The 22,151-nt window shown below is 42.4% G+C and overlaps 4 protein-coding genes across 6 annotated transcripts; 2 read left to right on the top strand and 2 right to left on the bottom strand.

Moving 5' to 3' along the window:
* Positions 1-142: 142 nt before the first annotated feature.
* Positions 143-4,602, bottom strand: LOC143006379 (kelch domain-containing protein 1). Its single transcript, XM_076157802.1, has 14 exons — positions 4,145-4,602; positions 3,749-3,877; positions 3,021-3,091; positions 2,796-2,913; positions 2,363-2,475; positions 1,935-2,022; positions 1,709-1,792; positions 1,510-1,590; positions 1,352-1,410; positions 1,145-1,254; positions 984-1,056; positions 796-880; positions 464-516; positions 143-317 (listed from the first exon to the last, which is right to left on the bottom strand). The coding sequence occupies exons 2-14, from the start codon at positions 3,854-3,856 to the stop codon at positions 176-178; spliced, it is 1,185 nt and encodes a 394-aa protein (XP_076013917.1). The 5' UTR covers positions 3,857-3,877; positions 4,145-4,602; the 3' UTR covers positions 143-175.
* An 80-nt stretch (positions 4,603-4,682) lies between these two features.
* On the top strand, positions 4,683-9,615 carry pole2 (polymerase (DNA directed), epsilon 2). Of its 2 annotated transcripts, none has more exons than XR_012964229.1 (19): positions 4,683-4,787; positions 5,014-5,114; positions 5,585-5,660; positions 5,966-6,043; positions 6,128-6,221; positions 6,316-6,390; positions 6,487-6,570; positions 6,682-6,738; positions 6,841-6,889; positions 6,982-7,054; positions 7,139-7,311; positions 7,478-7,567; positions 7,672-7,726; positions 7,832-7,891; positions 7,980-8,057; positions 8,667-8,775; positions 8,961-9,168; positions 9,301-9,368; positions 9,464-9,615. XR_012964229.1 is itself a non-coding variant. In XM_076157551.1 (19 exons), the coding sequence occupies exons 1-19, from the start codon at positions 4,717-4,719 to the stop codon at positions 9,480-9,482; spliced, it is 1,587 nt and encodes a 528-aa protein (XP_076013666.1). In that variant the 5' UTR covers positions 4,683-4,716; the 3' UTR covers positions 9,483-9,615. The 2 variants fall into 2 exon arrangements, 1 of the variants encoding a protein (XP_076013666.1); XM_076157551.1 differs by having other exon boundaries at positions 8,961-9,137.
* A 650-nt stretch (positions 9,616-10,265) lies between these two features.
* Positions 10,266-14,695, top strand: klhdc2 (kelch domain containing 2). 2 transcript variants are annotated; one of them, XM_076157763.1, is made up of 14 exons: positions 10,266-10,376; positions 10,952-11,231; positions 11,329-11,408; positions 11,496-11,613; positions 11,704-11,816; positions 11,967-12,051; positions 12,198-12,281; positions 12,432-12,512; positions 12,595-12,653; positions 12,952-13,061; positions 13,155-13,227; positions 13,317-13,404; positions 13,483-13,535; positions 13,644-14,695. In XM_076157763.1, the coding sequence occupies exons 2-14, from the start codon at positions 10,983-10,985 to the stop codon at positions 13,765-13,767; spliced, it is 1,317 nt and encodes a 438-aa protein (XP_076013878.1). In that variant the 5' UTR covers positions 10,266-10,376; positions 10,952-10,982; the 3' UTR covers positions 13,768-14,695. The 2 variants fall into 2 exon arrangements, with proteins under 2 accessions (XP_076013878.1, XP_076013877.1); XM_076157762.1 differs by having other exon boundaries at positions 10,267-10,372.
* nemf (nuclear export mediator factor) lies at positions 14,456-22,148 on the bottom strand. The gene is made up of 32 exons (XM_076157759.1): positions 21,984-22,148; positions 21,826-21,894; positions 21,557-21,659; positions 21,043-21,168; positions 20,815-20,963; positions 20,644-20,711; positions 20,447-20,533; positions 20,287-20,360; positions 20,127-20,197; positions 19,953-20,028; positions 19,691-19,831; positions 19,360-19,568; positions 19,103-19,276; positions 18,965-19,028; positions 18,797-18,885; positions 18,601-18,704; positions 18,436-18,498; positions 18,194-18,306; positions 17,976-18,033; positions 17,478-17,536; positions 17,265-17,385; positions 16,964-17,189; positions 16,794-16,836; positions 16,661-16,710; positions 16,368-16,509; positions 16,157-16,234; positions 15,818-16,060; positions 15,637-15,672; positions 15,415-15,521; positions 15,259-15,302; positions 15,087-15,166; positions 14,456-14,987 (listed from the first exon to the last, which is right to left on the bottom strand). Exons 1-32 carry the CDS (start codon positions 22,040-22,042, stop codon positions 14,910-14,912), a joined length of 3,204 nt encoding a protein of 1,067 aa, XP_076013874.1. The 5' UTR covers positions 22,043-22,148; the 3' UTR covers positions 14,456-14,909.
* Positions 22,149-22,151: the final 3 nt, after the last annotated feature.

Genomic DNA, 22,151 nt, shown 5'->3' with positions numbered 1-22,151 from the left:
ACCATAAACATTTCAACATTTCGCACAGTATAAAAAAATAAAAAGGTTTACCCAAAACCATGACTATGCTTCTGAATGGTGAAAGAGGTACAGTACTTAGGATAATAACATAAATAATACTAAGAACTAGCTTGGTAATACATTGCTTGTTTGACATATAGAAAAGTACTTTGAACTACTGCTGCTTCTTCTTGGTTGGCCTGTAGAAAGTCATCCTCCTCTGCACTGATGTCATCAGTTTGGAAGGCAGGAGAGAGAGCTGATCCCTCAGCCTCTTGCAGTCGTTCACATTCTTCGCTATGTAATCCTGACAAATCCTGATGGGAAACAAAAAGTCTGTCACTCATTTGTTTGTGAAAATGTTTTGTACGATGCACAGTTATAGTAAATGAAATATTATGAGCCGCGTAGTGATCGGTGCTGTGGTTATTTGTGTTTTCCGTCTGCAGTGTAAAGCATTTACCTGAATAGAGGATATGGCTGCGTCTGGAAAACTAGAGCATCATTGGAGTGACCCTGAGGAGAAACATGCAAGAAACTTTAACTGAGAGCTCTAGAATGCAACACAATGTACACATGTTCCATATTCGCCTCAGATCATCTATGGTGTTTTATTGCTTAATGTCAAGAACAATTTCCACAATTCCCTTTGACCTATTAAAAAACAATTTGGTAAAAAAAAAAGTTATATGATTGAAATATTTTGAAAGCACAAGTAAATAGTCAAATATGTGTAATTATAGATTACATTCAAGTTTCTTTGGTTTTCCCCAGCTTCATAAGCGTGATACCTACACTGTCCACCAGGAGGATGTAGTCACAACTTCCACCAAACACAATGACATCAGAGTCTTTGCCAGCACAAGCTGAGTGCCACAATCTAATAGAGGAGGAGAGATGTGGAATTAGTGAAAGGATATAAAAGTAGCATTGTTGGGTGAATATTAGAAGATTGAGCTTAGTGAAATATATCTATTTGCTACCTGGGCTTATTCTTAAATGGATGCTCGAGTTCTCTCCATTTCTTTGTTTCAATATCCAGCAGCCAGCCGTCACCTGACGAGACGAGACGAGAAAAATATGTTTTAATGAGAGGAATCTCTTTGCTATGGACGGAAATAAATGTCTGGCCCCCTTCTCTCACTCATTGGTTTGCAGTCATTGCTGAGTCCTCCGAACAGGAACAAGGAGCTTTCTGATGTGGCTGTGAGTGTGTGCCACGATCTGCCCACAGGAACACTAGACACTGGGATTCTGCCACAGAAATGAGGGGAAAAGAGTCAGACAGTGACTGGTTTGCAGTTCTCCTGCTTGCTACATTTGTTGGTCTCTTCAGTCATACATTACATACATTTCTGACCATGTCCATGTCTCTAGATCCAAGCAGTGAACATCACTTGTCCTGGTTTCCTGCAGGTTAAGAAAGAGAGATGTTTTTTTTACGTCTAACTTCCTCTTGACCTCATAAAGACAGTAAGAGAAAATCTGAGAAGGATGAAGCGCTCGCACCATGACTCTGCCTCCACAGATGTATCCTTTAGAACCCAGTGTGGCGCTGCCGTGTGCTGCCCTCGGTGCTGGAGCGCTGCCCTGTGCATAAAAGTGTCAATGTCTAATGTCCACACGCTGAAACAGTTTGGCATCAAATTATTGGTATTATTATTATTTACTCTATTCAGTGATTAAAACATGAATCATCCTGACTTACATGTGTTTTAGCTTCACTCCAACTTGCTTGCACAGGGTCAAAAATGAAAACCTCATTGTTCCAGCCCCAGAGGAATTCTGCCGCCTGAAAAGGAAATTAAGATATAAAACTTAAACTTAAAATCTGCAATCATTTATTTCCACTTCACAAAATGAAAAAAGGCATACAAAAGACACAAAACAAATAATTATAACTTAAGATTTGTGGTCAGTAATTCAAATATTACCCATGAAGCATCATCTACAATGAAACTTCTGTTATTTCTGTCCACATCGCTCAACCGCTTGTGACCATATCCCCCAAAGTAGATGATCCTGGAGAGAATACAGGAAAGATCCTCACAATTTCTATCAGGTTTATGCAAATTATGACTATTTGAAAACAAGTAGCTCTTATGTCGCCTTCATGTCATACTTGAATTATTGAACGCCAACATTGGGTAGGTAAGCTTAATAATACATAATAATAAAAAGTCTACATATGATACATTTTCTTTCTTTGTCTTAGAAAATAGAATCTATGTTCTTAATGGTCAAGACAAAGAAGGAAAATGTATTGAAACATGCATTCTGCAGTTTGTAATAGGTTAAATCATATATGATCTATATTCAATAAATAGGAAAGAATGCTGAGTAGAGTGGCTGTAGCTCTCACCTTCCATTATAAACCCAGGAGGACAGTTTGTCTCGAGGTGAGGGAGCAGAACCGACCTGATGCCGGATTTTCTTCCATGTAAATTTACCGTCTGCCAGGTTGACACAATAGATCTGTTTGAAGTCAAACACATTCAGTCATTTCTTCATGTCAACTTTGCTCTCTATCTAAACCACAGGTTTGTTTGTGCAGCGCTGATAATGAATGTGACAAAATTTGGTTCTTCAAAGAGTTCAAACAGGCTAAATGTGTTGTAAATGTCAGGGTTGTCAGTGTGTGTTTAACCCGTGGAATGAGGGAGGTATTTGAGGTTGCCGTCCAAGTCTTGTGTCATAGAAATGGGAACAGCAGCAGTGGAGAGTAATTACAGGCTTCAATCAAAGAAAACTAATCCCATCATGTGGATCAATGATCGGTCAATGATGATGCTCACCTGATTGGTCTGTCCGTTGTCATCGCAACCTCCAAAAATGTACATGTTTCCATTTAGGGAGCAACTGCAAGTCCCAGACATGGAGGGAGGGACGTCTCCTGTCATGCTGATCACCTGCCTTCAGCAAAGACAAATGAAGATGAGTATGAAGAGTAGAATGCTTGATTGTTATTGGAAACACATATCAATATCGAAACAAAGGCAAGTGTGATTGATTATTCTTACCATACACCTTGTTCTATATCATATACCCAGATTTCATCGTTGGCAAGGAACACTTCTTGGTCAGCAATTGACTGTAGAGAATGAACAACAACACATATATTACCAATAATATCCACTATTACTAAGGACAGGGAGCGTGGGCAAGTGGTTCAAGTCACCGGTTCAAGTCCCATGGAAAAATATGGAAGGTGGACTGGTAGCTGGAGAGATGCCAGTTTGTCTCCTTGAACAATGCACCTAACCCCCAAAATTGCAAAAGTGTGTGTGTGTGTGTGTGTGAATTTCAGGCCTGTTTCTGTTTATGTATAACAACAGGAAGAACTGAATTTCCTGAATTAGTAATCTTCTTCTTCTACTTCTTCAGAAGGGATGTCTGGCAAAATCATTTTGAACAGATGTGTCCAGAAATGTACAGTTACTATCCAAGCAGTGTAGCAGTAGAACTCTTACTTTACTAAAGCTACTACTAACACTACTACTACTATTTATAAAAATCTGTACAATCGCTATAATGTCGGTTACGTGCTTTAAAATGGCAAAATCTGAACATTGATGCAATTTAAATGGAAAATAAAATAAATAAAATAATGTCAACCCTAGTCCTTGTTCCTTTTGAGTTTTGTTCATTTCTTTGTGTTCGTGTATTCGCTATTGTAACATGTTTGTGTGTAACGGGTGTGCTGGTCTGTCGTGTTGGTTTGTAATGTCTTGTGTGTTTGCTCGTTTACCAGATATCCACCCCACACATAGAGCTTGTTCTCCTCCACCACAGCCGTGTGTCCGCTCCTCTCCCGGGCAACCAGCTCCATGCAATGCCCCTCACTAGCGGGATCCATGACCTCCTTCTATTATTAGACCTGCAGTTGGTCGAAAAATCGCGAAAAACTGCTTAAACTGCCACAACCTGTTAGTTACACTGTTATAGAGAGACACGCTTTACATGCATGTGGGGGGAATCGTTACAAAACAGGGATTCGGCTCCCTAAGGCTCTTGTTGGTTAGGGTAAAACGGCCTAAAACAGCAGAAAATATAAGGTATTTGACATTATTTTGCAACGTTCAGCAGCTATTGGTTAGGATGAGAAATAGCTCTCTTTAAAAACAAACTTTAAAACATTACTCACGGCCTAAGGAGGTTTTCAGGTGATCGTGTCGTTGTTCTCCCTAGTCAACATAGCCATTGCATTACAAACACTTAAATACAAGCAACCACTCGACTCTGCCACAAGCAGCATTCTATGTAAATATCCGGTTTAAACCCCGCGTCACTTTCCAAAATAAAGTATATCTGCTCACAGTACCATTACGCATTTGAAAAGTAACAGACAAAATAAAAAGGTTACCTATATGTTTTTCAGAAAATGTATGTCTTTGTTTCGTCGCCTATTGTATTTTTCTATTTTCTTTTCTTTTTTCTCTGTTTTTTAAAATCAATTAATTTCGTTATATTTTCAATGTTTTCACTTCTCAGCGTCAAACTGCTGTTCAATCAAAATGAGACATGATACATAAATATAGGCATTAACTCTATGCTTAATTTATGTATCCTATAAGAAAAGGTTTTGGTTACATCACCTGCGTGTAACGTTGGATTTTATTAGGAAAGGTCTAGGTTCCGGAAGTGATCGAATCGAGGCGGAAGTGCACATTTAGCGCCAAAGCTTGAGCCGGAATCGGCAGCAACAACAGTTCGACCATGGACGCCTCCCGGAAAATAAAAGCCAAAATGTCCGCTGGCTTCAAGATGCGGGGACTTATTCTGCGACCGTATGTATTTAAAATACAGGTTGTTGTTGAAAAAATGTCTCCGTTCATCTTTACAGCGAGATAAACAAAACAAAAACAGGACATAGAGCATCTGTCATCTGAGAGGCAGATCAAGCTCCAGTCACGTCATTATTTTCTGCTTTTACGCAGATTAAACAGTCGTAATGTGTGCAGGTTGTGGCTTTGAATGGATTTTGACTTGTTTTTTTATTGTTTTGTATCCAAGTGACGCGAGCAGGTACCTTGTGGGTGTGCTGGAGTCCGTCAGTGCCTCTGACCTGGACGATGTTATTGAAAAAGTTCTGGATGCAGTGGAGAAGCAACCGTGTAAGTTCAGTCACACTGTGTAACTGTAACTGCTGTACAAAGTAGGATGAAACTGTGTGTTATTGGTGTGTAGATATTATGGGTCCAATATTGTGTCGTAATTTGTTATTTACCCTTGTATTTGTATTTTTATTATTGTCAAATTCAGCATCATATGGAAGTTATTCATCATTTAATCCAACACTACTTTGACTGTTTTGTAGCTATACTGCCACTGTACATTGGTAATACGGTCGTTCAACTGTAAAATATCCTAATTCGTCATTACATTTTGTACACAATCCTCTTGTCAAATTTGAGGGAGCCTTGCTTAAAGTGATTTTTAATGTATATTCTTTAAATATCGTGAAATATCAGCCAGATATCAAAGTAATAATGATGCAGACATCAGCCAGAGCCTCATGTGTTTTGTGTTTTTGACTCAGAAGTGTGTCCTGTGTTTAACCCCAGAGTCTGTGTGTTTCCCTCAGTGACCTCGAGCATGATAGAGCTGTCAGTGATGGAGATCGCTGTGCAGGACTGCACTCAGTCCTGCGATGAAAGCATGTAAGTAAGTTAGGGCTTCAACAAACAGACATGGTCCTTTTTGATTCATATAATATAGATCATTGAGGAGATAATTCAAGCAACTAATACTTAAAATAATGATGTGAGACACTGCAAAGCAATCAACACTGTTTTTTGAGCCCTCAATCAGTATATGTGTCCTTATAAGTGAGAATACTAATAAATTCCGAAACAAAATAGATAGTACATTTTTTTCTTCTATTATCATTCATATCAAGTCTTTATTCTTATTTTTTGTAACTGTATTATCTCCTAAATGTGTGACATGTGTGACTCTTTTCCAGCGATAATGTTTTCAACATCATTGGAGCCTTTGATGTGCCGCGATACATTTATAGTCTGGAGAGGAAGAAATTTGTACCGTAAGTGAAAGAAAGCTTTCTGTCTACTTTTTTAATGCATTAAACTTTTACTAAGATGTTTTTAAAAATGGCTTCCTTTCTCAGCATCAGCATGACCACCCATCCAGCCCCCAGCCTGTGTGGCTCGGCCAGAGACAAAGCTGAACTCTTCAGGGAGCGCTACACGATCTTACAACAGGTCAGTAAACTCGGAGACTCGCCAGAAAGGTAACGGTCTTTCGCTCAGCATGTCCAGTATACACGTTTATTCACGCTGTGACGTGTTGTTGTAGCGAACACATCGGCACGAACTCTTCACCCCACCTGCGATAGGAGCTGCTGTTGAAGAGGGGCGGAACAAATTTCAGGTATCTGATGTTTAAAACCTGGAGTGCCCTTTACATTGTGTTGAGCTTTAATGCCTTTAATCAAAATATGGTTTTCTGGTGACTTGTTTGTTTTAGCTGAAGACTATTGAAGCGCTCCTCGGCAGCACTGCTAAACTGGGAGAGGTGATTGTACTCGGCATGATCACACAGCTCAAAGAGGTAAGATGGTAAAAAATTCATTTCTGTGAATGAAAATTGAAATATTGTTTCTTCCCTGATCTGTAAAGTGCATTTTACACAAGGTTCCATTAACATTGCTTCATTTTTTAGGGTAAATTCTACCTTGAGGACCCAACTGGAACTGTGCAGCTGAACATGTCCAAAGCAATATCCTTTCATCTTTTCACAGGCGCTTTTTCTACAATAGGTTTATCTTATAGTCAACACCACCAGGTTTAAAATGAACATAATCCTTAACTGTGTTCTCACCAGTTCCATAACGGCCTGTATACAGAATCCTGTTTTGTACTGGCAGAGGGTAAGATTGCTGTCATCAGATGTTGCCACCAAGAATACACACAGAGCAACAGGCAGAAACATCTTGGGTACATTTTGCCTTTTGCCCTGCAGGTTGGTATGACGACTCTGTGTTCCATGTCAATGGTTTTGGGTTCCCACCAACAGAGCCTTCATCAGCAACAAGGTGAGTATCTACATCTTTACCGAATGGAGGATTTAGGCTTGAACACCCATCGACTGCCGTTTGTACTCCTTGCTGTATTCCCAGGGCGTACTATGGTAACGTGAACTTCTTTGGCGGCCCGTCCACAACGTCGGTGAAGACGTCCGCCAAGCTGAAGCAGCTGGAGCAGGAGAACGAGGATGCCATGTTCGTAATTGTCTCCGATGTGTGGCTGGACAGCGTTGAAGTGATGGAGAAGCTCCACCTCATGTTCTCAGGTCTGTTTACTTCTAGCATCCAATAATAAGTGATATGGTTAAATGAAGTAGCTATGCCAATATTGTATAAATACAGATAAAACCTAATTTAAAATGAAATTAATAAACAACACAATACTTTTTGAGATATTTAGGGAATTTAGACTCCCCTCGCTCATTCTTTCAGGTTATGCTGCAATGCCTCCCACTTGTTTCATCTTTTGTGGAAACTTCTCTTCCACCCCATATGGGAAAACGCAGATCAAATCACTCAAAGGTGAGACATTCAATTTACTTATAATATTGTAAATATGTGTTTACTTGGACGCGTGACAATGGCATTTACAAATGATTGGGTTGTGCTTGTTGTTATTGTTTCAGAGTCACTCAAGTCTCTCGCTGACATCATATGTGCGTATCCCAGCATTCACAGCAGGTAAGGTCCGACAGTGTTCGTTTTCTGCTCGATTCTCCTCTTTGCTAAATTGTACTGACAGAAATCGCGAGGTAATGTTTACGCTCGTTCTCTTTAAATATGCAGTTGTCGATTTGTGTTCGTTCCCGGTCCCGGAGATCCCGGTCCAGGCACCATCCTGCCGAGGTGAGCATCCAGGAATGTCTGCTGTTGTTAGTCCACTGCATGAGATTTCTTCCAGTGTTTTATAAATGTGGATACATGTGTCTCTCAGGCCTCCTTTGGCAGACCACATCACAGACGAGTTCAGACAGAGGGTGCCATTTTCCGCGTTCACTACAAACCCATGCAGGTGAATCACACGTGTGCTATCTATTAAATGTGTGTACAAATATTGTTATGTTCCAGACAGGATGGGCACGTTTCCTATGACTTCTTTGGCGCTCAGGAAGGAATATATTAGTATCTATATATATATAGATACTTATATATTTTTATATTATAGCCCATAACAAATAAGACTATTTTGGAGAAGAGGACTGGTAGCCTCTTCCATCTGCTAAACGGCCTTTCCTTTTGCTTGTAAACAGGTCATATGTTTGTGTAGCTAAATGGCTCTACAAGTACAAACAGGAACTTTTTCTGGAAAATCTGTTTTCCAGAAGAAGCAGTGCAGCCTTACTGGCCTGTTGCCCTTCATTTGTTTACAGTAATCATACTGAGATGTCAGTTGTTGTATAGTGTGTTAACATATGGTAACACAAAAAAGGACCACACAATGATTCTAATCGACCATTGTAACCCACCAAATCTCAAATGGATGCATCTTTGAAAGCCTACTTGAGAAAATTGCTGTATCTCATAGAGATCTGTGTTCCTCCAAATCATTCGAACACGCGTTGATTTGACAAAATATATATCACTATATGCCTATATATATTGTGATGCTTTTTCCTGTCAGGATCCAATACTGCAGCCAGGAGATTGTCATCATCAGAGAGGACCTGGTCAACAAGATGTGCAGGAACTGTGTCCGCTTACCCAATAACAATCTCGACATTCCAAACCATGTGAGCGCCTCCAAACAAACCTGTTTGTACTCGACTGAAATCCCTCTTGTAACATGTGATTAGGATCACAGATTTTCAGCATTCTTTCTTTTCTAGAAGTGATATTTATTGTATATGAAGTCATAAAAGATGACTTGTTGTTGCAAATGTGTTTAAATGACACAAAAACTGTGATTGTGTCCCAGTTTGTGAAGACCATCCTGTCTCAGGGCCACTTGACTCCGCTGCCTCTGTATGTCAGTCCTGCCTTCTGGGCGTATGACTATGCGCTTCGTGTCTACCCCGTTCCTGATGTCATCATCTTCGCAGACAAATACGATCCCTTCAACATCAACAACACAGACTGCCTCTGCCTGAACCCGGTATGAACACAAACCACCACCATCATTAAGTGTGAGCAAGCGCTCTGAAGTAATCCATAGGTGTAAACTTACTTTTAAGCATGGTTCTAACTGGTAGTTTTTCCTATCAGGTCTCAATACACACCTGTTATCTGTATTATAGTGACATTGATTTTTCTAACAGGGGTCATTCCCAAGAAGTGGCTTCACATTTAAGGTGTACTACCCCTCCAACAGAACTGCTGAGGACAGGTAGGATACATTTTGTTGTGACTTTTGTTGTATGAATATAGTAATTTTTGTTTTTAGTTTTTACTAAAATATGTTTTGTTCTTATTTCTTAACAGCAAACTACAGAGTCTCTAAAGAAAAAAGGTGGATTGACAGGTGGATCTGTCATCTGTTTTGTACAGTGCTTATGTAAGATATGTTTGAAATTGATTAGTAATCAGTTATTTTACTTTGTCTGTCATGAACAATAAAGGTTTTATTCTGTGTAGTCAAACTCCTGTGTGTTAAGTGTTTGCATGATATTCAGCTCATGTTTTTAAATATGAATCAACATCTAGGTCAAAAAGCAACGCAGAATGGAGGATTTGCTTTCTTATTTTGCACATTGCCAGTAAAGATTTTTTTGAAATCACTGGGCAAAGTTATTTGCCCAGTGATTGTTTAAGGGATTATTTACCTACATCCAAATAGGCCTCACACTTTGTAACATGAAACTCTGTTGTGTTTCCTTTCATTTGTCACCTGCCTACACATTATTTGGATTGTTAATAGCACAACAATTTTAAATGTCCTGAAAAGTGCTTGACTTTCACTAGCGTGCAAACCCTGTTGTCATGGTATCGGGGTCATTCAAGTGCGTATACAATGGACAGCAGCTGTTGATAACTGACCAACTGACGAAGACTTCTATTTTGAAAAGCCTCGCCCCCCAAAATATCGACACGAAGTTCCACAGTATTGATAATATTTTCACCGAAATTACAATCACGAGAACTACAGCTGCTAATGTAATAATGTAAATGTACACACAAATAAACATTGATAATAAATTAAATAAGGCATTTGTGACGAAAATATAACCGGGCCAGTTAACAAAATCCCCACCAAATGTAATTCTGTCGACCTTCTCAAGATGGCGGATCTTCGTGAACGCAAACTTCCGGCCGTGCCCCCAGAATGTTTGTCGGACCTCACATGCATGGCGGACTGCGTTTGATATTTACAAGACAAACATATTTGACAAGGCAGGTGAGAATAAATGTCCCTCCGAGTTGCATTTTTTTGTCAGAATTTACTTCATTACATACAAACGTTAATGCAAGTTAATGTACTTTTGCTTTGTTTGGCTAAGCTAACACCCGAGTGTGATGCATTTTCAAGTTTACAAACGGTGTCTCAGTGTTTGTTGCTGTGTGTGTTAGCTGTTTACTGACGAACAGCTGATGGGGGCGGGTTGCAGACCTGCTCACCGGTCGAGCTGTGTATTTTTTCGTGGCATATTTTTGTTTAATGGTAGCAAAAAAGCAGGCCAGCGAGCAGCGATTGTTTCATTTCTACCTAGTTACTTAATCTGGCTAAGTGGGTCAGGAGTGGCTGTGCTGCGAGCTAGTTATCTTGTTAGTTGTACTTTTGTTTTAGTCCACGTCATCACTAAAAGACTAAAAGTGTCAGGTCTGTTTTATTACCGAGTTATTCTCAATTATTTAGCTGAAAAAATTGTAATTACTGTGTGTCCTTGAAGTTGCTCATTTGTGTTCTGGAGGCCTCTTTGTTTACGTGATGACTAGTATTATATTGTTATTTCATTGTAATTCATCCAACAGTTGCCAAAGAAATTCCCTTGTTTGTTCGAAAATGGCCGAGATGGAGGATGATGGTGGAGAGCTTTTGCCAGCCGGCGGGGAAGACAATGAGTCAGACAGAGAGGAAGATGATGGAGACTTTGACTGGATGGACGATGAGGTAGATGTGGAAGACGTGGAGGATTACCAGCAGTTGATCATCGAAGCCTCCGAGTCGTTTGAATTGGACAGCCTGCCTGAGCGCAGTGGACATGTAGCAGTGGTGGACAGGAACTTCATGTATGTGTGGGGAGGGTATAAGGTAAGGAAGAGCGTGTGTTTGACATGAAAATTGCATTTTTAATACATTAATATACTTTCTTCAGTTTAAATCCCCATTTGTATTCCCCTCCAACTAGAATGCTCAAAACCATGGATTCTTTGATTTGTACCTGCCGAGAAATGAGATCTGGGCATACAACATGGAGTCAGGAGTGTGGTAATGGATTCTATTTTTTATGTCGGGTATTGATGACAGTTTGCCACTTTTATCAACACTAAAAGTAAACAAATTATCTGTTTCCAGGACAAAGCATGCTGTCGGGGGTAACCTGCTTACATCCATGTCTGGCAGCTGTGCAGTGTGTGTTGATGGAGTCCTGTACCTGTTTGGAGGACACCATGCCAAAGGAAACACAAACAGGGTACAGTTTGTGTTACAACAAGCACATTTCCTGTTAAAGATGATTGAATGAATGTACATTAGACTGACTGCTGATTCATCTTCTTTCCAGATGTACCGTCTGCCGCTAAGAGCTTCCACACTTGTCTGGGAGGAAATGAGGGATCTTAAAGGACTTCCTCCATCCTGCAAGGACAAATTAGGGTGTTGGGTTCAGAAGAATAGGTTAGAGATGAATACAAATCTCACATCGGCCATTAACTACCATAGCCATGTAATAATCATGTGAAGGCAGTGGATACGTAGTGTAAGTCTGTTGTCACTGATTTAACTAGAGACAAATTGTGTGTGATTGTTGTCTGATTTTGTCCACAGACTCATATTCTTTGGTGGTTACGGCTACGCTGCACAGGGACTTCACAGAGGGACGTTTGAATATGACGAATCATCTTCATTAATGGTCGGTGAACAATAATTCTGCGCTGTCTGATTTCACCCTGGTAGATTTCTAAACTGAAAAGGGAGAGAAATGTTCACTAAAACATTTTAAAGGGAGTTTGGGTTGTGGCATGACTGAGATGGAACCATAACTGTCTCCCGCTGCAGTGGGACAGTCCCAGCCGAGGGTGGAACAATCACATCCATATCCTGGACCTGGAGACGTCTTCATGGAGTCAGCCCATCACCACGGTAAACACACACAAAAACACACACGCAGACACAACCAGCTGCCGGCTTTCCTCTCTTTCACACATTTCATACATTTTCACACATAAAACCTGGAACTGAAGTGAAATCATCTCCATTTTTCCTTTCCCCCTGGGTCATTGCCTCGTATAGGGGAACCCCCCGTCTCCCAGAGCAGCCCATGCCTGCGCCACAGTGGGAAACAGAGGCTATGTGTTCGGGGGACGATACAAGGTAATGCAGAATTCCTAATCTCTGATGTTATCACGGTAATGGTTTTGTTCTAATGCATCTGTTTTCTTCTTCCTTTCCACAGAACTATCGGCTTAATGACCTGTACTACATTGACCTGGACACGTGGGAGTGGCACGAGCTGTAGGTGTTACTGGGACGAGTCTCTCTGGCCTCACTTTGACACACACACACACACACACACACACACACACTTTTATGCCTTACTAGTAGATCATGGGGATATCAGGTAGACTATCTATCTGTAGACCTCTCACTACAGAACAATGTGGGGAGATCATTTTTCAAGTCCGAAACCAGGACATCCTATGCGTTTGTCAGAAGAGGAAGTGGGTCAGTCCTCCAGCTCGTTTCATGCATTAATCACATGCCTTATTGAAGTTTTCCTCTCTTCTTTTTTTGGTGGCTTGTCTTCCTGTAGGAGTGTCCCCCAGCTCGGTCCAGTGGGCAGATCTTGGCACTCCTTCACTCCCGTATCGCCAGACCACATCTTCCTATTTGGGGGTTTTACCACCGACAGACTGACACTGAGTGAGTCGGAGTCTGAGTCAACTTCCCCCTTCTGACCCGGCCACCTCTGAATGATGCCTGGTCCTGATGTGTTTTCCCTCATTTGTTTTACAGGTGATGCTTGGATGTACTGTGCGAGGACAAACGAGTGGAAACAGTACAAACACAGTCACACAGAGAGCCCCAGGTAGTTCCAAGTGGGATCCGTATTGTTTCAGCGCTCATCCTGTGATCGCTGCTCGTGTGTGGACATCTCACCGTATGTGTGTCTTTCAGGCTGTGGCACACGGCGTGTTCTGGCCCAGACGGGGAGTTGTTTGTCTTCGGGGGCTGCGCCAACAACTTGTTGTCTCACCAGAGAGCTGTAAGTTGCACATCATTGCCTTTGCGCCCTTGCAGGAAAATATATTCCGTTCATTTTCACACTAATCTTCCTTGACAGGCTCACAGCAACAAGTTACTCATTTTCAACGTTCAGCCCAAGTCGCTCGTACGGTAAGTCTGCACCCGGGACAAAACCTGCACTTCAAATTCTGCTTAGTATTTTTTTAAGTAAGTGAATCCTCTTGATCCCATCTGCTGCTCTGCATCATGACTTTTCAGGTCCTGCATGGAAGTGGCTCTGCAGCACAGGGAGCGTCTGGCTCGTAACTGGGACTGCTTGCCCAAACACCTCCTGCACAGCCTCCAGCAGAGAATGGCACACGTCAACACCCTGGGCTCCTAATGTGTGGGAGACCCCTTATATAGCATCGATTTATGTGTGGACAGAGACTAAGGATGATGTCTAGGCGATGGTGAGCGGTCATGACTCTGTAGGAGAGGATACCGACTGGCACACGATGGTGAGGTGACCCTAAAGCACCTAGAAAGCCAATAGAAGCGTCAGTTGTTGAGGCGACGTTCTGCCTTGTACTATATGTTCTTTAGCCAATGTGCTTTTCCCGCAAAAGTTTAAACTCGATCCTTGGTACAATCGCAGGGGGCAGCTTGGGTATGTTAGATGACACTCGCTTGTTTGGTTGTTGACCACATCAGAAACCATATTTGTCGTAGCCAGTGAGATTCTGCAAGGTGGGAAAGTGCTTTCAACTCTTTCTGCTTCTGTAAAAACAAAAAGAGATGTTTCTGAAGGCGCTGAGCAACAAGTTTAACTTTCTGATGTCAACACTGAATATCGCGGTGCAGAGCTGGACCAGGTGTTACCAAACTTTTGGATGCTTAGAATTAATCAGTGTACTAATGATTGGCCAGATGTTTACTCTGATGTTATTTGGCAGTTTGCTGAAGTTCACACAGACCTAAAACTTGATCGTGCTCTAAAATGATCCGAGGCAATCTACGTCAGAGCCACAAACCTTTAGTTTTTATTTGTACATACTGTAATTTATTTGGGTGTTTTGAAATGGTTGCTATTTCTTGAAATTATTACAGTTGGCTCCTGTAGAGTTGAAACCTTCTTTTTTTTTTATATCATTACTGTAATGATATGTTTGTTGATGTTGAGCCACGTTGCACTGAAATGCCTCGTTTCAGTCGGGCTTCTGTTCTTATTTGCCTGGTTTGCACAATCTTCTCTTGGTGTTTTTCTATTTACAACATAATAATGCATCGTATTAATCTGGATTGAAAGAATAAACACATACCAAGTTGAATTGTTATTAAGCTTTGTTATTTTACACACCTAAACATTATGTGAAGGTCCAAAATAAACCCATAATCCATTTTTAAGATAAAATATTCCACAACAAGGGCGCAGATGATCGACGATCAACACATAACCCTCATTTGTAAGTGACTGAGAAACATAGATCAACATAATCTCACTGAACCAAAGTCCTGTGTGGATAAAAAAAAAAACATCATTTCTCATTTCTTCTTGGCAGCCAGCAGGTTTGGAGCCGACACTTTGACTTTTCCCGGCATATTTCTGGACAGGTCGGTGTCCTGCAACACAGGGGTCATCAGGGTCAGAATCAGCTTAGAGTGACACTTCACAAAATCTGTAGTAGAGCTTTAATGACCCAGCGGGTGAAAATCTTTTACCTTGATGCTTCTGAAGAGGTCTTTCTCTCTGGCAGAGGCTTCTTTCGCTTTCATAAAACTAAAAACAGCAGTGCGGGCCGCTATCAGGAACACACACACACAACAATCACATTACTGTTCATTCTCAACGCTGAAAACATGCAAACGTTCCAAATATGATCACTTATCTTACCTTTTCCTTTCTTTTGAGCCCCTGGCGTCAGCTTCACTTTGTGTCTGTGGGCGAGCAAACGCATCATTACAACTTGCTCTCTCTGCTTCTCTGTGTTTTTCACCCCCGTTTTGCGCTCAAATCTAAGAAAACAACAGCTAGTTGCACCGCACGTACTTGTAGTTGGACAGAGCAGTGTAGGGGGCGCAGACTGGCACGGCGAAAAGCAGCGTATCTTCAGTGTGAGGCTGTCCTGACAGAGAGGTGAGCAGGTTCTCCGCTTCCTAAGAAGACAAAGAAAACTTCATTTACTCTAAAAACTTGTATTCCTCCACAAATCATGACTATCTATTAGAGCTCCTAGTTGTGTTAAGTCGTAGGTTTCCACTCGGAGCCCACCTCTGCTCCAGGGTTGTCCTGGTCCACGTTGTCTTCCTGAAAGATTGAAACGTTTAAAGACGATTACAAAAATGTGCTCCTTTTCATTTAATCTGTAACTTACTACTTTTCAATACGTGGAAAACAAAAACAAAAAAGTGTCAGTAAACTTTTGTATCTGTAGCAAGCATCATTCGTTCACCTTATCCTCCTGTTCGGCCGGTGCCCCTTCCTCCTCCGGCTGCTGCTCCTCCTCATCCTTCCCTCCTCCTCCTCCTCCTCCTCCTGCTGCTGCTGTCTGCTCTGGTTTCTTTGCTGCAGCCTCCACACTGTGGGGTTTCTGTGGTGGCTTCTGAGGCACTGGTTTCCTGGCGGGCTCCTCTTTCCCTTTCCCCTTTTTGCCTTTCTTCCCCTTATCCTTCTCCTCCTTGGCGGCGCCGGCCGACTAGAAGAAGTGGACATTACAAATTTGCATCAGGACAATGGGAAACCTGCTTGGTCGTGTTTATTTTGGTTGTATTGCGGTTTGTGTCTTCCTCACCCCAAGTAGCTTCATCATCAGCTCTCTGTCCTCCTCATCCTGGTCTTTGTACTTCTCCTTGATCTTCTTCAGCTTGTTCTTTAATTAAATTTTAAATTTAAAAAAAAAGAGACGCTTGAACAACAAATATCCAAGTTTCAGCTTCTGAATGGATCAAATCCAATCGCTGTTATCAAACTTTGTTCAGCCTATTGACCACTTTATTAGGTACCTTTTGGCCTCTCTTCGGGGGCTGCTGGGAGGGGCCTCCTCCGCTCTTCGCACTTTCATTGGTCGCAGGTCCGCCCGATGGAACCTCAATCTTCTCCTCTTCGTCACAATCTTCCTGTTTCTGTTTCTTCTTCTTGTCTTCTCTAGTACCAAAAGGCAACCCGGGATTAAAGGGATTGTAGGTCACACATTTAGCAGCCAAACACTACCTGTAGCTCATTATTGGATGGTCTAACGTACGTATTGGACACAGTATCACCAACTGTAAGGTGAAGTAAGGTAGTATTTGCTCACCTCCGCTGCTTGGCAGTCACATGTTTTTTCACTTGTGCGTCTAATTCAACCTGAGGAATGAAACGGATCACATTTAGCATTAAGAGGCACAACGAATCTCTGCTTAATCCAAGGCTAACATGAGGCTCATTACCCGAGTGGTCTCCTCATTTTTGAAGCCAGCGTTCTGAGTACTCCTAAGAAAACATAAAGTTCAGTTCACATCAGTAGCTGTATGATTGCACAGAAATTCAAAGGTGCACAGAGCGAAAAGCTTTATGTCTTTTCTGGCCCGGTTGTGTTTGTTGCAGCATAAATCTTTACCAGTTGGACTGTAGATGCGAGAGGGAGATGGTCGTATCTGGAAAGCTGAAGTCTCCACTCTCCTCCTCATTCTTTTCCTCCATTTCTTCCTCTCCTTCCTCCTCCATGTTCCTCTCTTCATCTGCTCCAGACTCCTCCTGAACAGTGGCCAGTCGTTCGCTCACACCGTTTTCGTTTTCTCCGTCTCCTTCCTCCTCGCCCTCTCCTTCATTACTGCTGTCGTCACCTGCGAAGGCAACACAAACACTAAAGACGCCGCTGGCAGCTGTTATGATGGTGGGTTGGGTTTTGGGTTGCGTACCTATCAGCTCCTCGCCCTCCTGTAGCAGATCTGCAGTGCTGGATGTGACATCCTCCATGTCTTCCTCCACCGTTTTCACCTTTCTCTCCCCTTTGTGCCGAAACACGCTCTCGTCATCGACCTACGCAGTTGCGAGAATACAGCATTAAGCATCACCGATGACGCTCAAAGGTGGTGACAATGAACTCATAGCGGGGTCAGGGTGGCATTTACCTTGAAGAGGAAGCCAAAGCCCATTATCAAGTAGGACGGTGGAAGAAAATTCTTTTTTCCTGGCAAAAATAAATCAAGTATGATGCATTTATGTTATTAAAAACTTTGGTCTGGTGTGTTTAAAATCAATCATCTTTAAAATCCATCCAAATCAGGTCACAGTCATTGGTTTCGGGAGAGGAAATATTTGGCCTCACTTAACAGATCAGTAGGCATTTGAGTGTTTCGTTACATCTCTGCCATATTCCCTTAGATACTTTACATTATGGGGCAACATTGCACAAGCTTGGGAACTGATCTAAGACACCAGGAACTACAGGACAGCAATGAAAAAGGGTCAAATGTCTTTTTAGATAACAGATATTTGTACCTAACTAAACTCATAACTTTTGGAGGCTTAACCATGTGTCCCATGGATCCAATCTACAGACTAAATAAAGAAATCATAACACTTTGTAAAATAGCTGGCATATCACTTTAAATGGGAGTGTTGCATACCTCTGATCATGAAGCTTCCAGTGGTCAGGTACTCTCCAGTGGGAGCAGTTTTGGACACCTGTCATATAATAATAATAATACATTAACAGAGAGAAAAATATATAGTGCAGACAAACCTTAAACTGATAACACACACACACACACACACAGTTGAAGTGCATCATCTTCCCGTGTGTGGGAAACAAATGGAGACGACCTGTGTGATCACCATGACTCACCTGATGATGATGGACCCACCACGCGCTGGTGACGATCTTGGCGTCCCAGGCGGCGCTGTAGCACACGGCCATGGTGCCGGCTTCGGTCAGGGTGCGGGGGGCGATGGGGTTGCCTGGGCAGGAGAAGACGGAGAGGAGGAGGAGGAGGAGGAAGAGGACCGGAGACAGAATAAGAGGCAATGCAACATTAGACATCGTGGTAAAGCTTGACAAAGAGAGAGACGGCGCCCGTGTATTTCTACCTGATGGGTTTTTGATGACACAGCTTGTCGCTCCGTGGAGGTCGGCGTGAACATAAACATCACCTGACGAAATAAAGCAACACATGATTGCTCAGTTCCTTTGTTCAAGTCGGCGCAAAGGGCGCACAGGTGTGGGTGTGTGTTTTGTTGGTTATCCCATTTTACCTGCTCGGAGGTAGCGTTTAACGATCATCTCGTTCTGCTGCTGGTCTCTTCCTGCGATGATGAGATAGTTCTCCGAGCTGATGAACCACAGGAACTTCTCAAACCTGCCGGGAAGGGAAGCGACCAATCAGAATCAAACCCCTGGACGATGCCGTGTGTCTGCAGCGGCTTGTGCTACGACACAACCTGTCCTCACCAGTAAACCTTCCTGGCCTTCTGTATGTTGATCACTGTCTGCACTTCTTTGAGTGTTTTCTGCGTTTTCTTTTCTGCTGATTTTATCGCCTTTAATGACAGAAAACAAGAACGATTACAAAAGGATACAAAACTTTTTGTTGGCATTCAGATTAAAAAGGGATCTCACTTTATCTGCTGCCTCCACGGTTTTCTGTTGCTTCTTTGCAGCGGTCCGTTTGTGGTCGTAGTACCTGGGACCACAGAGGGGGAGAAGGTTCATCAAGTGTTTCTACATCTACTTTTTATCGCTTCCATGTCAACCTACTTTTTGGCATTGGCGTAAGCTGACAAGCTGAGGTCCACGTCCACCAGCATTGGCTTGTTCTTTTGCAGCTTGTTCTTCTGTCCTTTGTCTTTATTTTTGTTTTTCTTGCCTTTCTCTACGGCAGCATCTTCCTTCTCTTCCGCTTCCTGGTCCTCCTCGGAAATATAGGGATTCCTAAAGGGCAGGAGAAGGTCAAACGCATGAACCAAGCAGTCTGAGGGTTTTTGCATCAGTTTCTGCGTCGCTGGCTGTCTCACTTTAAAAGCATGGTGATGTGGTTGGTCTGCAGCTTCAGCTCCTTGATGGCGCAGGCCACGGGGTCTCCGGCGGCCTGGGCTTCCTTCACAATGAGGCCGATCTCAGTCCAGTCCACCTGATTGGCCAGAGCGCTGCGGACCACCTGCAGCGCCCTCTCCACTACAGGCAGGTTCATCTCTACCAGCTCGCCCTTCACTCTGTCCACCTCCTGAAACGTAGGACGGAGATTACAGATGAGACAACTTAGCTGATTTGATGCTTCACGGAAAAAAAGGGTGGGGGGGTGGATGATAATGTCCAGAAAAGGTCAAAGCTTCTAACGTGGCTGACCTGTGCCTGGTGTAAAGCCTCCAGCCGCTGCACGTGGTCCTTTCTGACGTTATCCAACTTCTTCATAGCCTGTTTCTCCTGATGCAGGGCCTTCATGTCTATCTTCTGACTCTCCATCTTGGAAAAGAACTCATCCACTGCCTGTGAGAGCAGAAGTCAGATTCAAATCAAACCTTCAAGATCAAAAATCTGAATTTACATTGTGACGGAGAAGTAAATAAATATTCTCCCCCTAAAACTAGACGGAGAAGAGGTGACTCACCTTGTCGAATGTATCAAACTCCACATAGGGGCTCTTGGCGTGCTGGGCGAAAAGGAATGGATGGAATTCCTCATAACTGTAAGTGGATGTGATTTCATGAATTAATGCAATATACCAATTTAAATTCAGTAATAAAAGTAAACACCAAGGGAACAAACAGACAAATCGGCATACGTGAGCAGTTCTTCACTGGGTTTGCCAGGAGTTAAGCTTGGTTTCTTCTCACTCTTTTGAATGATGTAACCCTTAAAATCAAACAAAGCAACGTTTTCCACTTAAAAATGCTGCAATAGGCTCCTTCAAAATAAAAGTCTACATATAAGAGGCGTCTTACTTTGCCATTGAAGCTTTCCGTCATTTCCATGTACTTCTCTGCTATATGCAAGGCTTCCAGGATTTTAGGCGCGGCTAAAAAAACAGCAATGCAAGAGCAAACAATGTATTAAACTGAATATCCACCAACCACATTAAGTTCAACCAGACATCTGCATTACCTTGGGCAGCGTCTTGGTTGTCCACTTTAGCCGAACCCGTAAGTCCCACTTCTATCAGACAGTGTTCAATCAGAGATGCTCCATAAGCTGGAAAGTTTGGAGAAGACACAGAACATGGATCAGTCCTGATTCCTAGACGATAACAAATGTTTAAGTACTTAAAACACAAGAGAGACATCTGCTGCCTGGATACGTACGCAGGTGAGGGTTCAGCACTCTCTTCACTTGTTCTCCATTCTGTGCATTGCTGAGGACTTCAGTAATTCTACATGAAAACAATTACATAGATTAGATGGATTAGATAGATAGATAGATAGATAGATAGATAGATAGATAGATAGATAGATAGATAGATAGATAGATGTTACCTCTCCAGACTCAAGAGAGGCTCGGGTGGTCGGGCGTTCTCCACAGGGTATCGCTCTCTCACCGCGATCTTAACATCCTCTGCCTCGTCTGTGCGAAACCGCAGCAGGTTCAGGATGTTGTACTCAAAATCAGCCAGAACGATGTTACCCTGAAGGTGAGGCAAACACAATTAAGATACATGAAAGCGCCGATATCGGATTATTTGATATACAATCATTTCTACTCACCCTGTCGTAGAGTTCGATAATCAAGTGATAAGCAGCTTCATCGGAGCCAAACTGGATGTCGATGATCCTGTCGACCCCGAGCTGCTTCACCTGGGTCAGACGCCGCGACTTCAGGTGTTTGCGACACTATGGAGAAGAGTAGACAGACACAAATATTAAGAGGACGAGATGATTCGGGGTTCGACGATACAGGAGACATCCTGGACCGGATCAGACAAGCAGTTACAGATATAAATAGTTAATAGGCTACATATGTCTTAAATGTATATTTGTGTATGTTAAGGGTTTTTTTTATGGAGGGTTGTTGGCTTCTTGCTTACTCTTCCATTTCTTTATCTTTTATCTGTTACAACAGTGACTCATTATCTGGCCTCTTTTGATGATGTCATACGTATATAGGGTATACATATGAAGTAACAGCTAGTGTCACACTATGCTGAAGATATGAAGCTGATGAGTCATAATCAACTTAACTAAACTGCACGTTGCAAAATACAGAGAAATATCATTTTACTTTCATGGCGAAGCCGGAGGGCATCATGTTCTTTGGCCATTCAAAGTCTGTGGAGTGAATCCGGATCCCAGATTCAAGCAGGAGAACAGCTTTGGTGTCCGGCCTGAGAGAGGGACGCATAAACGCACACGCACACGCACACGCACACACACACACACACACACACACACACACACACACACAGCAGGCTTTATCAAACACGTATGAACTTATATAACAGTAGTTGTGGTTGTAGCTGCGTGTGTATGTTTGTGTAGGTGTGTTCTTACTTTTGTAGTCTTATGAGGTACGTTTTAGTGTCGATGTCGTACACGTTGTTTACTCTCATACCAATGTAGCTGTGGAAGAAGTAAACTAAATAAGCAGGATGACAAACACCAGATGCGGCGCTAAGCTAACGGACTGTGGCAGACAAAATATCACGTACTTGGCATTGATCTCGGCAATGACCGCCCTGATATCCACGGTGGTGAATCTGGTCTTCATGGTGATTTATCGGTCGGTTACGATACGAATAATAAACTTAAACACAAGGAGAACACCATCCGGTAAACATTGCTAGTGCAGGATCAGCAGTGAGCATTGCACGCAGGTA

The sequence above is a fragment of the Genypterus blacodes genome, unplaced genomic scaffold (genome assembly GCF_046128005.1).
Source record: "Genypterus blacodes isolate CSIRO-AG114 ecotype Tasmania unplaced genomic scaffold, CSIRO-AGI_Gbla_v1 ptg000073l_1, whole genome shotgun sequence".
NCBI classification, from domain to species: domain Eukaryota; kingdom Metazoa; phylum Chordata; class Actinopteri; order Ophidiiformes; family Ophidiidae; genus Genypterus; species Genypterus blacodes.
Note: the sequence above shows the minus strand (reverse complement) of the source record. Positions and strands in the feature narration are given on the sequence as shown.

Bases quoted from the DNA above. Each gene is read 5' to 3' on its own strand.
- LOC143006379 (XM_076157802.1), bottom strand. From the start codon at position 3,856: ATGGATCCCGCTAGTGAGGGGCATTGCATGGAGCTGGTTGCCCGGGAG. The intron at 1,411-1,509 runs GTGCGAGCGCTT...CTTAACCTGCAG, and splicing joins TCTGTGGAGGCAGAGTCATG to GAAACCAGGACAAGTGATGT. The intron at 881-983 runs GTAGCAAATAGA...CTCCTCTATTAG, and splicing joins CCATTTAAGAATAAGCCCAG to ATTGTGGCACTCAGCTTGTG.
- pole2 (XM_076157551.1), top strand. From the start codon at position 4,717: ATGGACGCCTCCCGGAAAATAAAAGCCAAAATGTCCGCTGGCTTCAAG. The intron at 5,115-5,584 runs GTAAGTTCAGTC...TGTTTCCCTCAG, and splicing joins TGCAGTGGAGAAGCAACCGT to TGACCTCGAGCATGATAGAG. The intron at 6,739-6,840 runs ATATCCTTTCAT...CTGTGTTCTCAC, and splicing joins AGCTGAACATGTCCAAAGCA to CAGTTCCATAACGGCCTGTA.
- nemf (XM_076157759.1), bottom strand. From the start codon at position 22,042: ATGAAGACCAGATTCACCACCGTGGATATCAGGGCGGTCATTGCCGAG. The intron at 19,277-19,359 runs GTGAGACAGCCA...CCTGCCCTTTAG, and splicing joins CACATCACCATGCTTTTAAA to GAATCCCTATATTTCCGAGG. The intron at 18,886-18,964 runs GTGAGATCCCTT...CTGTCATTAAAG, and splicing joins CCGTGGAGGCAGCAGATAAA to GCGATAAAATCAGCAGAAAA.
- klhdc2 (XM_076157762.1), top strand. From the start codon at position 10,305: ATGTTTGTCGGACCTCACATGCATGGCGGACTGCGTTTGATATTTACA. The intron at 11,232-11,328 runs GTAAGGAAGAGC...CCCTCCAACTAG, and splicing joins ATGTGTGGGGAGGGTATAAG to AATGCTCAAAACCATGGATT. The intron at 11,614-11,703 runs GTACAGTTTGTG...TCTTCTTTCCAG, and splicing joins CCAAAGGAAACACAAACAGG to ATGTACCGTCTGCCGCTAAG.